At 40.3% G+C, this 14,932-nt stretch overlaps 1 protein-coding gene across 11 annotated transcripts in view; it reads left to right on the top strand.

Moving 5' to 3' along the window:
* Positions 1 to 14,932, top strand: part of Lrig1 (leucine rich repeats and immunoglobulin like domains 1) — a 128,218-nt gene that overhangs the window by 44,124 nt on the left and 69,162 nt on the right. For 8 of the 11 annotated variants that reach the window (XM_004854172.4, XM_087181326.1, XM_087181322.1 and 5 more), the window contains exon 2: positions 245 to 316. The exons of the other annotated variants lie outside the window; for them this stretch is intronic. In XM_004854172.4, coding sequence (XP_004854229.1) covers positions 245 to 316 — 72 coding nt within the window. The remainder of the gene's footprint in view (positions 1 to 244; positions 317 to 14,932) is intronic. 11 annotated transcript variants of the gene reach the window in all.

Here is a 14,932-nt window from a genome sequence, read left to right as displayed (position 1 = left end):
TTTACCAACCTCAGGTGATTTGGATTTTCGCAGCCTTGGTTTGAGCACCTTGCTTATGGATGCTAGTGGAGAGGAGACATATACTATTGTAAATCTTAGTGTCAATAATGTTACTTAAAACAATGCATGAGATGGGAAATTATGAGGGAGAGGGCTTAGATTAGGGGAGGGGTAAGATCTTTTTTCTTGGGTGCAGTCTCAAGTATTGATTCTTTTTGTTTTGTCTTCCTTATCCCTCTACCAGGAATCTGAGTTACAACAAACTGTCTGAGATTGACCCTGCTGGTTTTGAGGATTTGCCAAATCTACAGGAAGTGTGAGTGCTTCTCCAAACTTCTGGGCCGTGGGGTGGGGAGATGGAGAGCCCTTGGGGAGGATTTTTTTGCAGCATTTTCCCTCATCTAAACAAGCAGGCTAAACTGGAAAGGACAGTTGCATATGGGGCATCCCTGACAAATGGTACTATAATTGTCTCCAAGTTTTAGTTAAACTTTGGGGAACCGCAGTCTTAAAATATTAAATGGAAAATCCCAGACAGAAACAAATTCATAGGTTTTAAACTGCACATTTATGAATAATAGAATGAAGTCTTGCACTGTTGTGCATGGGTCATGAATCATCCTTAGTCCAGTATATTCACACTGTATATGCTGCCTGCCTCTTAGTCACTTTGTAGCCACCTCAGTTATCAGATAAAATGTCATTCAGATAACCCAAATCTTACTATTAATGACACCAGAGCCCAAGAGCAGTGATGCTGGCAATTTGGATATGCCAAAGACAAAGATATGTAAGGGTCCAGGTAAAAGAATGAAGGTACAGCAGAGTATTTTGAATGAAAGACAGATTACAGTCATGTAACTTTTATTATAGCATGTTGTTATAATTGTTATATTTTATAATTAGTTATTTATCTTTTACTTTGCCTGGTTTATAAACTAAACTTTATCATAGGTATGTATGGGAAGACATAGTATATATAGGGTTTGGTACTGTGTGTGGTTCCAGTTATCCACTGGGGGTCTTGGAATGTGTCCTTTCATCCGTAAGAGGTGGACACTGTACTTACTTTCACTGTGCAGCCTTCTCTCTCTTCATTCTAGGCAGCCATGAAGGATGTGTTACAATCCAGTAGACAGAGTTACTGGAAATCACAGCTTCTGGGCAGGTATATAGGAGGGTCCCCTCCCTTGTGGGAAGCCTGGTGAACTAACTGGGGTGACGCACCTGGACTGGAACTTTCTCACTGCCTCCAGGAAAGTGGAGCACCCTACTCAGCAGTGACACATGATGCCAGCTCATCCTTCTGTTTCTCAGGAATAAGGCATGGCATCTAGAGTGGACAGCAGAGGCTCACTTTTACCTCTCTGCCTCCAAAAGTCAGGCATTATTGCCTGTAGGCTTGATACGTTTTGCAATATCTTTTAATGCAAAGGATTCTGCTTTTGATAGGGATTTAGTATTATCAGGAATGTTACTCCATAGAGACGTTACAAGAGGTTTCATCTAAGTCATACATACATACATTCTGTAGAAAAATTGGCAAGTATAGGAATGTTTGAAGATTAATGAAAGTCACCGCCAGTAGTATCATCCACACATAAACATTGTGAACATGTAGTGAAAAATATATACCTATACACATAATTTTAGGGTAAACTGTACATTACAGTTTTATATTAGTATCATCCACACATAAGCATTGTGAACATGTAGTGAAAAATATATACCTATACACATAATTTTAGGATAAACTGTACATTACAGTTTTATATCTCTTACATATTTACTCTTACATTTTAAAATACTTTTGAGCGACCTATTTTATATAAAAATACTACACATGGAGTCGCGCAGAACACACGCCGAATCAGCCCGCTGCAGACAGGCAGGTCTGTGCACGCCCTACCGAGGTCCTGAGTCACGAGGAAGACTCCGAATCAGCCCGCTGCAGACAGGCAGGTCTGTGCACGCCCTACCGAGGTCCTGCATCACGAGGAAGATGCTGAATCACCCCACTGCAGACAGACAGGTCTGCCCACGCCCTACCGAGGTCCCCAGTCCCGCGGAAGACTCCGAATCAGCCCGCTGCAGACAGGCAGGTCTGTGCACGCCCTACCGAGGTCCTGCATCACGAGGAAGATGCTGAATCACCCCACTGCAGACAGGCAGGTCTGCCCACGTCCTACCGAGGTCCCCAGTCCCGCAGAAGACCCCGAATCAGCCCGCTGCGGACAGGCAGGTCTGTGCACGCCCTACCGAGTTCCTGAGTCACGCGGAAGACACCGAATCACCCCACTGCAGACAGGCAGCCACCTGATTCCACATTACCAAGGCGCAGAGGACACCAGACCACCAGACCAAGGTACTGAGTCCCACTGTTCCCGGCGCAGAGGGAGGGGCTTCTGAGCCACCATCCCACTGCTCCTGGTCCAGAGGAAGGGGTTTCCCGGCCACCATCCCTCCGGCTGCTCCCAGCCCACAGGAAAGGGCTTTTGGGTCACCATCCCTACCGCTGCTCCCGGCCCCTGTCCCACCTCACCCAGCTCAGAGGAGGTAATCCATGTAGGCGCTAACAGCCCCCCCGCCCCAGTCGAAATGAGAAAACACATGAATAAGTCTCAAAACCAGACTTCCAGATCACCTACAGCAACCCCAAAGGGAAATGAGATGGAACCCTCTGATACTCAACCACCTGGACCCACTGAACTGGCAACAAAAGCGGATCTGGAAAAAATGAAATCAGAAATAATTTCTCAGATAACAGGAGAAATTGTGCCCTTAGTGTAAGACATGATTAATAAATCTAGAGAGGAGCTGAGGAACATGATGGAATCCCAACATAAGAAACAAATGGATTCCATAAAACAGATGCAAATAGATTTCCAGGACATGAAAAACTCCATTGAAAGTCTACACAGCAGAATGAGCCAGTGTGAGGACAGAATTTCAGATATAGAAGATAAGATTGCAATTAGTGACCAGGAAAAGAAAAATGGCTTCAAAATTATAAGGGAACATGAGAAATCAATCCAGCAGCTGCTAGAGGATGCAAAAAAGAATAACATAAGACTGATTGGGCTCAATGGAGAAACAGGAGAGAGTGCAGATGACATAAAAAATCTCATCACAGAAATTATGGCAGAAAACTTCCCAAGCAGGGGAAAAGAGCTCGACATACAGATAAGTGAGGCATATAGGACTCCAAATAGCCTTGATCAAAAAAAATCTACACATAGGCATATAATTGTTAAGATACCAGAAACAACAGAAGAACAAAGTTCTCCAAGCAGTCAGAGAAAAGAAACAAATCACATACATAAGAAAGCCTATCAGAATCACAGCAGACTTCTCAACACAAACCGCCAAGGCAAGAAGAGCTTGGAGTGACATATTCCAAGCCCTAAAAGAAAACAGCCTCCGACCCTGATTGATGTGCCCTGCAAAACTATCTTTCAAAATGGATGGAGAAATAAGATACTTTCATGACAAAGAGCATCTTAGGAACTTCGTGAATACCAAACCAGCACTCCAAAGAATTTTACACAATATCCTAGGAACAGACATTGAGGATCTCAACCCCAGGAAGCAAAGCAGAATGAACCCATCTGGCATGACAAGAAATTAAATGTAAAGGAGGAGAATCCAACAAAAAGAAAAAGTCATGGCAAGGACAAGTCAATATGTTTCAGTTATAACCATCAATCTTAATGGTCTCAATTCACCAATCAAAAGAAAGAGACTGGCAGAATGGGTCAAGAAGCAAAATCCAACAATATGCTGCATACAAGAAACACACTTAATTCAAAAGGAAACTCATAGACTGAAAGTTAAAGGGTGGAAAACAATACTCCATGTGACGGGAACCAAAAAAAAAGCGGGAGTAGCTATCCTCTTGGCAGATCAAGTAGATTTCAAACCAACACTGATTAAGAGAGACAAAGAAGGACCCTACATCCTTGTAAAGGGAACAATCCAAGAAGAAGAGATGACAATCATAAATATCTATGCACCAAACACTAGTGCACAAAACTATATAAAACAAATACTAACGGACATGAAAAGTCATATATGCACTAATACAATTGTAGTGGGGGACCTCAACACCCCACTGTCACAAATAGATAGATCAACTAGACTAAAAATAAGTAATGAAATACTAGAACTCAATCGAACTCTTGAACAAATGAACTTAACAGATGTTTACAGAGTCTTCCACCCCACAAAATCAGAATACACATTCTTCTCAGCTGCACATGGGTCATTCTCCAAAATAGACCACATACTTACACATAGAACATGTTTAAGTAAGTGCAAAGGAATTGAAGTTATCCCCTGTATATTATCAGACCATAGTGGGATGAAATTGGAGATCCATAGCAAAAGAAACTCAAAAAATTTCATAAGCATGTGGAAATTGAACAGCACACTTCTGAATAACCAATGGGTCACAGAGGAAATTAAAGAAGACATCAGACAGTTCCTTCAATTAAATGACAATGACAATACAACATATCGGAATCTATGGGACACAATGAAAGCAGTCTTACGAGGGAAATTCATAGCAGTGAATACAAATATTAGGAAAACAGAACAAGCCCAATTAAACAACCTGATGCTGAACCTCAAGCTTCTAGAAAAAGAAGAGCAAGACAACCCCAAAGCTCATACAAGGGAAGAAATTATAAAGATCAGAGGAGAAATCAATGCAATGGAGACTAAGAGAATGATACAAAAAAATCAATGAAGCCAAGAGTTGGTTCTTTGAAAGAATCAACAAAATTGATAAACCTTTAGTCAACCTTGTCAGAAAAAGGAAAGAAAAGGCCCAAATCCTTGCAATTAGGAATGAAAAGGGTGAAACTACAACAGACCCAGCAGAAATCCAGAGGATCATCAATACCTACTTCCAGAACCTATACACCAATAAGATGGACAACACAGAAGAAATGGACAGATTCCTAGATACATATGAATTACCAAAGTTGAATGAAGAAGACCTAAAAATTCTAAACAACCCAATATCAACCAATGAAATTGGAAACGTAATTAAAAACTTACCACCTAAGAAAAGCCCGGGCCCTGATGTCTTCACTGCTGAATTCTACAAGACATTTAGAGAGGAACTGCTGCTGCTGCTGTTTAAACTCTTCAGTGAAAGTGAGAGGGAAGCAATACTCCCAAATTCATTCCTGGAAGCAAGCATCACCTTGATCCCCAAAGCAGAGAAAGACCCAACTGAAAAAGAGAACTATAGGCCAATCTCACTAATGAACATAGATGCAAAAATCCTTAATAAGATATTGGCAAACAGAATGCAGAAGATCATCAAGAAGATCATACACCCTGATCAAGTGGGATTCATCCCAGGGATGCAGGGATGGTTCAATATATGAAAATCAATTAATGTAATACACTATATCAATAGAGCCAAGGGCAAAAACCATATGATTCTCTCCATAAACGCAGAAAAAGCATTTGACAAAATCCAACATGCATTTATGATAAAAACCCTACAAAAAGTTGGAATAGATGGTCTCTACCTCAAACTGATAGAAGCCATCTATGAAAAACCAACAGCCAATATCATACTAAATGGTCAAAAACTGAAATCCTTCACACTAAAATCAGGAACAAGACAAGGACGTCCACTATCACCACTCTTGTTCAATATAGTTCTGGAAACATTAGCCATGGCAATTAGACAAGAGAAAGAAAGAAAAGGAATAAAGATAGGTAATGAAGAAGTCAAATTGTCATTATTTGCAGATGACATGATACTCTATATAGAAGACCCCAAGAACTCCACCAAAAGTCTTCTAGACTTCTTAAGCAAATTCAGTCAAGTAGCTGGTTACAAGGTTAACACACAAAAATCAATAGCGTTCCTCTACACGAATGACAGACTCACTGAGAGAAATAGGGCAAATAATTCCTTTCACAATAGCATCCAAAAAGCTGAAATACCTAGGAATCATCCTAATGAAAGAAATCAAAGACCTCTTCTCTGAAAACTATGGCACTCTGAAAAGAGAGATTGAAGATGATATCAGAAAATGGACAGACATCCCCTGCTCTTGGGTAGGAAGGATTAATATAGTGAAAATGGCCATACTTCCAAAACTGCTATATAGATTTAATGCAATTCCAATTGAGATCCCAGCAGCATACTTCATAGACCTTGAGAAAACAATCCAAAAATTCATTTGGAATAAGAAGAGACCCCGAATAGCAAAAGCAATTCTAGGTAACAGAGACATGGCAAGGGGTATCACAATCCCCAACCTGCAACTCTACTACAAAGCTACTGTGATAAAAACAGCATGGTACTGGCAAAGAAACAGACTTGAGGACCAGTGGAACAGATTAGAAGATGCCGAAACAACGCCAGACACACTCAGCCATCTCATCTTGGATAAAGGAGCCAAACACCCTCACTGGAGGAAAGATAACCTCTTTAATAAATGGTGCTGGAAAAATTGGGCTTCAACTTGCCAAAGATTAAAACTAGACCTGTCTCTCTCACCATGCACTAAACTAAAATCAAAATGGATTAAAGATCTAAATATTAAAATAGAAACTCTGAACCAGTTGGAACAGAGGTTAGGTAGAACCCTTGAAGACATTGGTGTAGGAAAAGATTTTATGAACAAAACCTCAGTTGCCCGTGAACTAGCACAAACAATCAACAAATGGGATCTCTTCTTATTCAAAAGCTTCTGCACAGCAAGAGAAACCACCAGCAGTGTGAAGAGACAGCCAACAATGTGGGAAAAAATCTTCACCTGCTCTTCCTCAGACAAAGGCCTACTATCTCGAATCTATAAAGAACTTAGAAAGATCAGATCTCCCAAATTTAAAGACCCAATCCAAAAATGGGCATCTGAAATGAGCAGACATTTCTCAGACAAAGAAGTAGAAATAGCAAATAAATACATGAAAAAATGTTCAACGTCACTGGTCATTCGAGAGATGCAAATGAAAACAATACTGAGATTCCACTTCACTCCAGAAAGAATGGCTGCTATCATGAAATCAACCAATAACAAATGCTGGCGGGGCTGTGGAGAAAGAGGAACCCTGCTCCACTGCTGGTGGGAGTGTAGACTGGTGCAAGCACTGTGGAAATCAGTATGGAGATACCTCAAAGAACTAGGACTGGAAGTCCCATTTGACCCCGCTATTCCACTGCTGGGGATCTTCCCCAAAGAATTAAAAGAATCATACCACAGTGATATACGTGCATCCATGTTCATAGCAGAACAGTTTGTAATAGCTAAAACTTGGAAACAGCCCAAATGCCCATCAACTGGAGACTGGATCAAGAAAATGTGGTTTTTTAATAAAATGGAGTACTACTGAGCCATAAAAAATGAGAAATTAGAGACATTTATAGCTAAGTGGATGCACATTGAGGCAATACTCTTAAGTGAAATAAAGAGGACACAGATGTGTAAATACCGAATAGTTTCTCTGGTGTGAGAAACGGAAAGTGTAAATAAGGACTAAATGTATAATAGGTAATGTGAAATAGGAAGAAAAGGGGCAAAGGGGAAGGAAGTGGGAGGGCTAAGGGAAAGGGTAGAAGGGAATGGGATTAATATGAGAAAATGGAAAAATAGGAACAAAATCTTTGTAAATAGGGAGGGCTGGAGGGTTTGAAGGGAGGGCTGGGCAAGGGTGAAAAATAAGAACCAAGAGAGACTATGTAAAGGTGCAAATTTCCAATGATGAATGTCATTATATTGTATACCTAAAATGTACCAATTATTAGAATGAATAGTCAATAATGTAAAATAGGAAGAAAAGGTCCAAAGGGGTAGGGGTAGTGGGAGGCACAGGGGAAAGGAAGGAAGGGAAAGGAAAAAATGATGAGAAATGGAAAAAATGGAAATAAAGTCTTTGTAAATAGGGAAGGGTGGAGGGCGTGAAGGGAGGGCTAGGAATGGGAAAAAATAAGAACCAAGATGCATTATGTAAAGGTACAATTCCCAATGAGAAATGTAATTGTGTTGTATACCTACAATGTACCAATAAAAGAATTTAATACAAAAAAAATACTACACATGGATTTGTATAAATCACCGAGTCCCACTATTACTAGATATTTTTATTAGAGATTATTAGGCAAGTTCTTCACACATTTTTATTATAAGTAATTGATAAAAGTTATTGTTGTTTGATTCCATTATTGATGGCTTAAAAATTTAATTTCATCAGCTGGTACAATTTGAAAAAGTATTTGTTGTATTCATTACCCCCACCTGCAAATTTTTCAGATAGGCATTTATGATGTCCATGTATGTTTAGAAAATCAAGACTTCCAGATCTAAAGGAATATGGCTTGTAAGAACATTGGATGTTCTTTGTCCAGGAGCATCGTTTTCACATAGGATCAGTAAGCTGGGCGTGGGGGTGGGGTATTTAAAGGGAGTTACTGTGTTAGTTTATCAGGGCCTCAAAAATAATGGGGCTTCACCAGCATAAATTTATTTCTCACATTTCTGAGGTGAGAAGTTTAAGATCAAGGTGCCCATAGGGTTGATTTCTCTTGAGACCTCTCTTGTTGGCTTGCATGTGGCCGCCTCTTGCTGCATCCTCATGTGGCTTTCCTCTGTGTTCATGAATCTCTGGTGTCACTTTGTGTGTCCTTATTTCCTTTTCTTACATACCAGTCATTCTTCTTATGAAGATACCGGTCATGTTGACTTGGGGGCTATCCTTATGACCTCACTTAATCACCTCTTTAAAGGCTGTATCTGAGACTTTCATCATATGAATTTTGGCGGAACACACTTCATCCCGTCATAATCACCCAAAGAGATGATTCCATTGTGAAAGGAATGAACTGGTGTTTTCCCTTGATCCAAGCTATCTTTGAGGCTTGTGGTTAGAATATACTTATGTTTTGTGTAGGCTGCAGAGCCTAGTAATTTCTTTTAGAATTTCCCAGACTTAAAATAGGGTATTTCCTCTGGCATCATTTAAGATTTAGTTTAAACTTATGTGATTGCCTGGTCTGTAGCAGATACTGTCCTGGGTGCTGGGGTGCAAGATCAAGTGGGACACACAGATGGGGCAACAGACAAGTGAGGCATTCAATTCGGGCACAGAAATTATGAGGGAAACAAAAATTCAGTGATCAAGATAACGTATATTTGGGCACAATATTTTTAAAAAGTCAAAATGAATGCAAAAAAACTTGTAATGAACAAAATATAAAACCTTTGACTTTCTCCAGTCTCCACTTGATGGGCACTTGGGCTGTTTCCAAGCTTTAGCTATTACAAATTGTGCCGCAATAGACATGGGTACACATATATCTCTGTGGTATGATTCTTTTAATTCTTTTGGGAAAATACCCAGCAGGGGAATAACTGGGACCTCCAGCCCTAGTTCTTTGAGGTATCTCCACACTGATTTCCATAGTAGTTGCACCAGTCTGCACTCCCACCAGTAATGGAGAAGGGTTCCTTTCTCTCCACACCCCTGCCAGCATTTGTTATTGGTTGATTTCTTGATATCAGCCATTCTTTCTGGGATGAGGTGGGAATCTCAGTGTTGTTTTCATCTGCATCTCATAAAATGGAGTACTACTCAGCCATAGAGAATGAGAAACTAGAGTCATTTATAGCTAAATGGATGCATATTGAGGCCATACTCTTAAGTGAAATAAATAAGACACGTGTAAATACTGAATAGTTTCTCTAGTGTGAGAAACTGAGAGTGTAAATAAGGACTAAAAGGAGTAATAACTAATAAATGATACTTTGAAACTGGAAAAGTTCCAAAGGGGTAGGGGTGGTGGGAGGCGAAGGAGAAAGGAAAGAATGGAAAGGAAAAATTATGAGACCAAAAAAAATGGAAACGAAGTATATAAATAGGGAAGGGTTTAGGGGTAAAGGGCGCACGGGTAATGGGGAAAAAATAAGAACCAAGATACATCATGTACAGGTACAAGCACCCAAAGTTAAATGTAAATGTATTGTATACTTAAAATGTACCAATAAAAGAATTTAAGAAAAACTCCCCAAAAAACCTTTGACTTAAGACAGGATCAATATTACTGACTTTTCCCTTTTTCCTCTGATTTTAGAATGGCTTAATATAGCATCGTAGCTGATCTTGCCTTGATATAAGCTTTTGGTGTTTTATTCTTCATGCATTTTTGTTTCCACTCATTTTTTTTTTTTTGTACCAGGGATCAAACTTGGGTCCTTGTGCTTTCGCAGCAGGTGGAGAAACCACTGAGCTAAATCCCCGGCCCTCCACTCATTTTGATATTTTAAAAAATATTACTGTTAACATATCCTTTGTCCCGCCAGTCTGGATGCAGTGGATGTTCTGGAAAGCATTTTCTGCATTGGTCTCTTAGTTCCCTTGTTCTACTTGTTTCTTGCTGAGACAGATAGGCTTTCAGTTTTCATTTGGTTTTGCTCCCTTGACCTCCAGCATTTAGGCTCCTTCTCCTACAAGCTTCTTAAGAGTTTACATCCTATAGATAGTAAGTGGTAGAATGGAGCCAGTTCCCAAACTCCCATGCTCTGTGGCAACATGGCCTTCCTGCTTGTGTGAGCAGAAATTGTATCTTAGGAATACAGCATAGTAAAGTGGGGAAAATGCTCATTTTGTTAACAAGGAGAAGTGGACTTGAGTTCTGGTTCTGTCCCTTTGAGTTCTGGTTCTGGGTTCATGACCCTGGGCAAGTGACTTAGTTTCTAAGCATTTCCTTTCCCTCTTCTGTGACATTGGTGTAATAAGACATTATCAGTGTTATTGGGTTCAGTAATTGAAAATGATGCACGGGGCCTTGGCTGTGGGAAAGGATCACTGGATATTATTTCCTTCTCTTTTTCTGTTTTTGGGACTGTGCATCTCCTGGGCTCCATGCATTGGTTTAGAAATGTCCTTGAGGGCAGATGGGTTGAAGTTCTTAGCACTGTGAATACCTCCTGACCCTGATGTCACCACCTGTCCTGTTGATGGTGGGATGAATTGTTGGTGTCCAAAGCAGCAGAACTTCTCACTGATAGAAATTCAGGGGCTTTCCTTTCCCTAAGTGAATTCTCAAGACATCCTGGAGACAGACAGAGAGGTATCAGGAGTGAGTGGTGAGTAGGAGTGGAAGGCCATGAAAGAAAAGGGAAAAAATAGCAGAAACACTATTACTTCAGAATTAACTGGGTCCAAGTGTTTCCCGGGAGGAGCCAGTTCTCCCAAACCCTGCAGTCTGCAGAGCCCCAGGCTGGCAGAGGATCCTGTGGTGGCTTAGCAGTGGTTTAATTTTGGAGGCCCAAGAACCACATAATATTGTGGGCTGGTTAAAAAGAAAGGTGAGCCCTTTGGAGGCCTCTGAAGGACATGGGGACACTTGTGCAGCTGCTTCCAAGCCACCTGGTCTCCAATGCCCACAGCCCTGAGGAAAGCCCACCAGGGAGGGCCTCCACCCAGGGTCTTGGTCACCGAGGCTCATCTATAATAAGAGGGCTATTTATACAGTCCTCTGTAAAACTGGTGCAAGGATCATATTACTGTTGCCTGGCCTATGCATGCTTGCTGGGGGTGCTATGTGCATTTGCCAGGCCACTGACCTAAAATGTAAGGCAGTGAGGGTGCCTTGCATGTGTCCTGGCATTGGGTATTTATGACTCACTCTGCTCCATCACAGGCTTCTGCCCCACCCATGTGTACATGCATGTTGTAGTAGTAATGGTTGTGTTTGAGGGAAAGGTGAAATAGTGAGAGGAATTGTTTTGAACCTTAGGTTTCTCATGTATCCATCCCTATCCTAAAGTCAGGTTTAATCATTTCATTTATATCCCTCCAAAACTTTGTGCAGCTAGTATGTCTCTTATTTACATTTCTTCTTGTGAAGTAGAGTGATCACTTGTATCTTCCTAAAGGAGGGGGCATGTGATAGTCTTGTGATAGGCTGACATATAGTCAGTGTTTACCCTGATTATTATATACCAATGTTAATTTAAAATAACTACAGTCAGCTTTCCATATCCATGAATTTAGTTAGCATCCATGGATTCAACCAAAATCAGATTGAAAGTAATTGAAAATATTTCATCTGTAATGAACAAGTACAGATTTGTTTTTTCTTACCTTTCTTCCCTAAGTGATACCGTGTAGCATCTGATTACGTAGCATTTACATTGTATTGGATATTTAAATAATCTAGAGACGATTTAAGGTACACAGAAAGATGTGCACGGGTTTATTTTTCTGTAAGGGACTTGAGCAGTTTTGGGTTATCGGTAGGGGATCCTGGAGCCAAATCCCATGAACACCATGACAGGAATATATATCATTATACTAAAATTTTATCTGGCCATCTAGTATAAAAATTATATTACCTAAAGTTTTACCAAAGCAATTATGTGGTATGTATTATTCTCCAGTAACTAAAGCATAGTATCAGTTAATAAGTGGTTGTCACTCCAGAACTTGTGTTCCTACTACTGATAGCTTTATTCCTCTTAAGAATCAAAGTAAACCAAAGTTCCAACATTCTGCTCATTCTTGAGTTTTATTAATTGCAGTTCTGTACTTGGAAGCAACCAAAAAGAGCCATTTTGTCTACCAATAGTGGACTGGTTAAAATAAATTAATAAATAAAATGGTTCTTTCTTACCATTCATACCTACAGAGGATGGCTCTGTAGCTAGTTAAAAGACTTGTGAAGATGTTCAAGATACATTACTATGGGGAAAACAGCACAAAACAGTCTATAACCTACAAGCACTTGTGTAAAACAAAAACACATGCCCATCTATCACAGCTGGCACCGGGAGCTTCCTCTAGGAGGTAGGAAGGCCAAGGGACTGAAGTGTAAGGAAGCTTTATTTTTTTATTGTATATTCCTTCTATTCTTTTTTGAAATGTGTATCTGTATCAGCTGGTCTATAAATAAATAGAGCAAGAAAATTTCTCCTTAGGTGAGTTTTATATCATTCATTAAAGCCAAATTTGATTAAGACAGTAAATAATGAAATACCCTTTTAAACATTTAATATTTCCTTGAACCAAGCCAAGTAAATGGAAGTTTTAAGAGAAAGCAGAGGGACCAGAAAATCCCATCAGACCGTAAGTATTGAGGGGGAAGGGTCCTATCTCCAGGTTCTGCCATGAGGTCAGGCAATCCATGCAGCCCCACTGACCTTACTTACACCTCCTCCAGCTCCAGGGTTGGGCCGTGATTCATGCTCTGATGTGTCCTAGTCACTTCTTGGTCCTGAATCATCAGGAAAAGGTTTATAGAAGCCAGACATTTCAGAGAGAGTTTTAGGACCTTGGATTGAAATAAACATTGGAGGGTGTTGGGGAAGTAAATTGAGGGCATGATGTAGGAACTACATAACTGTAAATAGTGAAAAGATTTCATCACACCCTATCTTTAATCCCTGAAGTTTCTGTATTCATGAAGAGTGCTAAACATCCCGAGTGGCCTTTTCCCTCAGTGCTGCAGCTGTGCTATTTTTGACCAGTCTCTATTTTAGTCTGGCAAGAAGCTTTTTGAGTCTTGGAGTGAGTTTGGCCTCTATTGCCTTCTGAGGATCATGTTCTCTTTTCAACAGGGGAGAGTCTGAGCAGCGAGGAAGAGCAGCAATGGTAGAGACTTACATTGGTCCAGCAGTTCTTTTTAAGTAGAAATGATCTAGAAATAAGGTAGTCATGCAGCTCCTCTCCTTTAGGCTACAACTGTCCTCTTCATAAATCAGGCAGGTCTGTTAGGATTAGAGCTTGCTATTTCTACTGAGCCTGCTGACAGGAGACCACTTGTGGAAACATACAGTGCCCCGTGAAACTTTAGCCATGGTCCACTATTCCTACATGTTCCACCTCCAGCAGTCTGTCAGGATTTGAAATGTTATTTTACCTCTTTTCCCTGTTCACTTATTTCTGTGAAATTAGGTGGAGCAATTTGTCACATGTACAGTAGGGCTGGCCTGAGACCAGGTTCCTCAGCCAAAGTTCCCTTGTGGGGAAGCCCATACTCTTTGTTTTAGGTTCAAAATCAAGTCAGATCCTAAGGAGGCAAAAAACCAACTGCAATATTACCTAAGGGATTATGAACTTTCCGGCATGCTCCATGCCTGTTGGCCTATTAGCTTATTGCTCTTCTCTGATTTGCAGTCACACTTTGTTCATTTTTTGGCTGTACCTCTTTGGCTGAGTGCCTTCAGGCTAGTTGCTAAAACCCATTTAGAGAATTTAGAGAAGAGTAGTAGAAGAGTAGTAGGCCCTGGTACCTAACTCACAGTTGTTATGATGATGAAATTCCATAATAAGTTTTGCTATAGTTACAAAGAAATAGAGGGTAGTATTTAAGAACCTAGACTTGGGGCTAGAGTCCCTAGGCCATGGCCACTTACTGTTGGTGACCTGGGTCAGATTATTTAACATGTCAATGTTCTGGTTTCTTCGTTGGTCCTATGGAAATGTTCCTGGGAGTTACTTTTTTTCTTCTCTCTCTCAATTTTATTTTATTAGTATTGTATATGTTTGCAGTCCATAGAAAATATTTTCATCTTGGGGAAATTGGTACTTGTACATATCACATCTTGATCCTTTTTACTTCCCCTTTCCCTCCCCACCCCATCTCCTTCATCCCCAAGTCCCCTTCCCTTCCTTTCAAAGTCTGTTTCATTAATATCCACTCTTATCTTTATAATTTCTTTTCTTCTATTAGTTTGTTTGAATTGATCTTGAGATGCATCATTAAGGTTATTTATTTGGGATTGCTCTATCATTTTTATGTGTGTTTACAAACTTTCATCTTAGGAGTACTTTCATTGTGTCCTGGGACTTAACTTCTGTAAGGGTCTGAAGATGAGTTAATGCTGTAAGTCCCTGACTTACAAACAAGTTCCATTCTGAAAGAATATTAATAAGTAGGATTCATTTGTATCTGGCAGAGTGAGTC

Source organism: Heterocephalus glaber, unplaced genomic scaffold (assembly GCF_053883595.1).
Source record: "Heterocephalus glaber isolate CG9 unplaced genomic scaffold, H.glaber_assembly_v1.0 deba00001472, whole genome shotgun sequence".
Taxonomy (NCBI): domain Eukaryota; kingdom Metazoa; phylum Chordata; class Mammalia; order Rodentia; family Bathyergidae; genus Heterocephalus; species Heterocephalus glaber.
The sequence above is the reverse complement of the archived record's forward strand: the minus strand, read 5'-3'. Positions and strand labels throughout refer to the sequence as shown.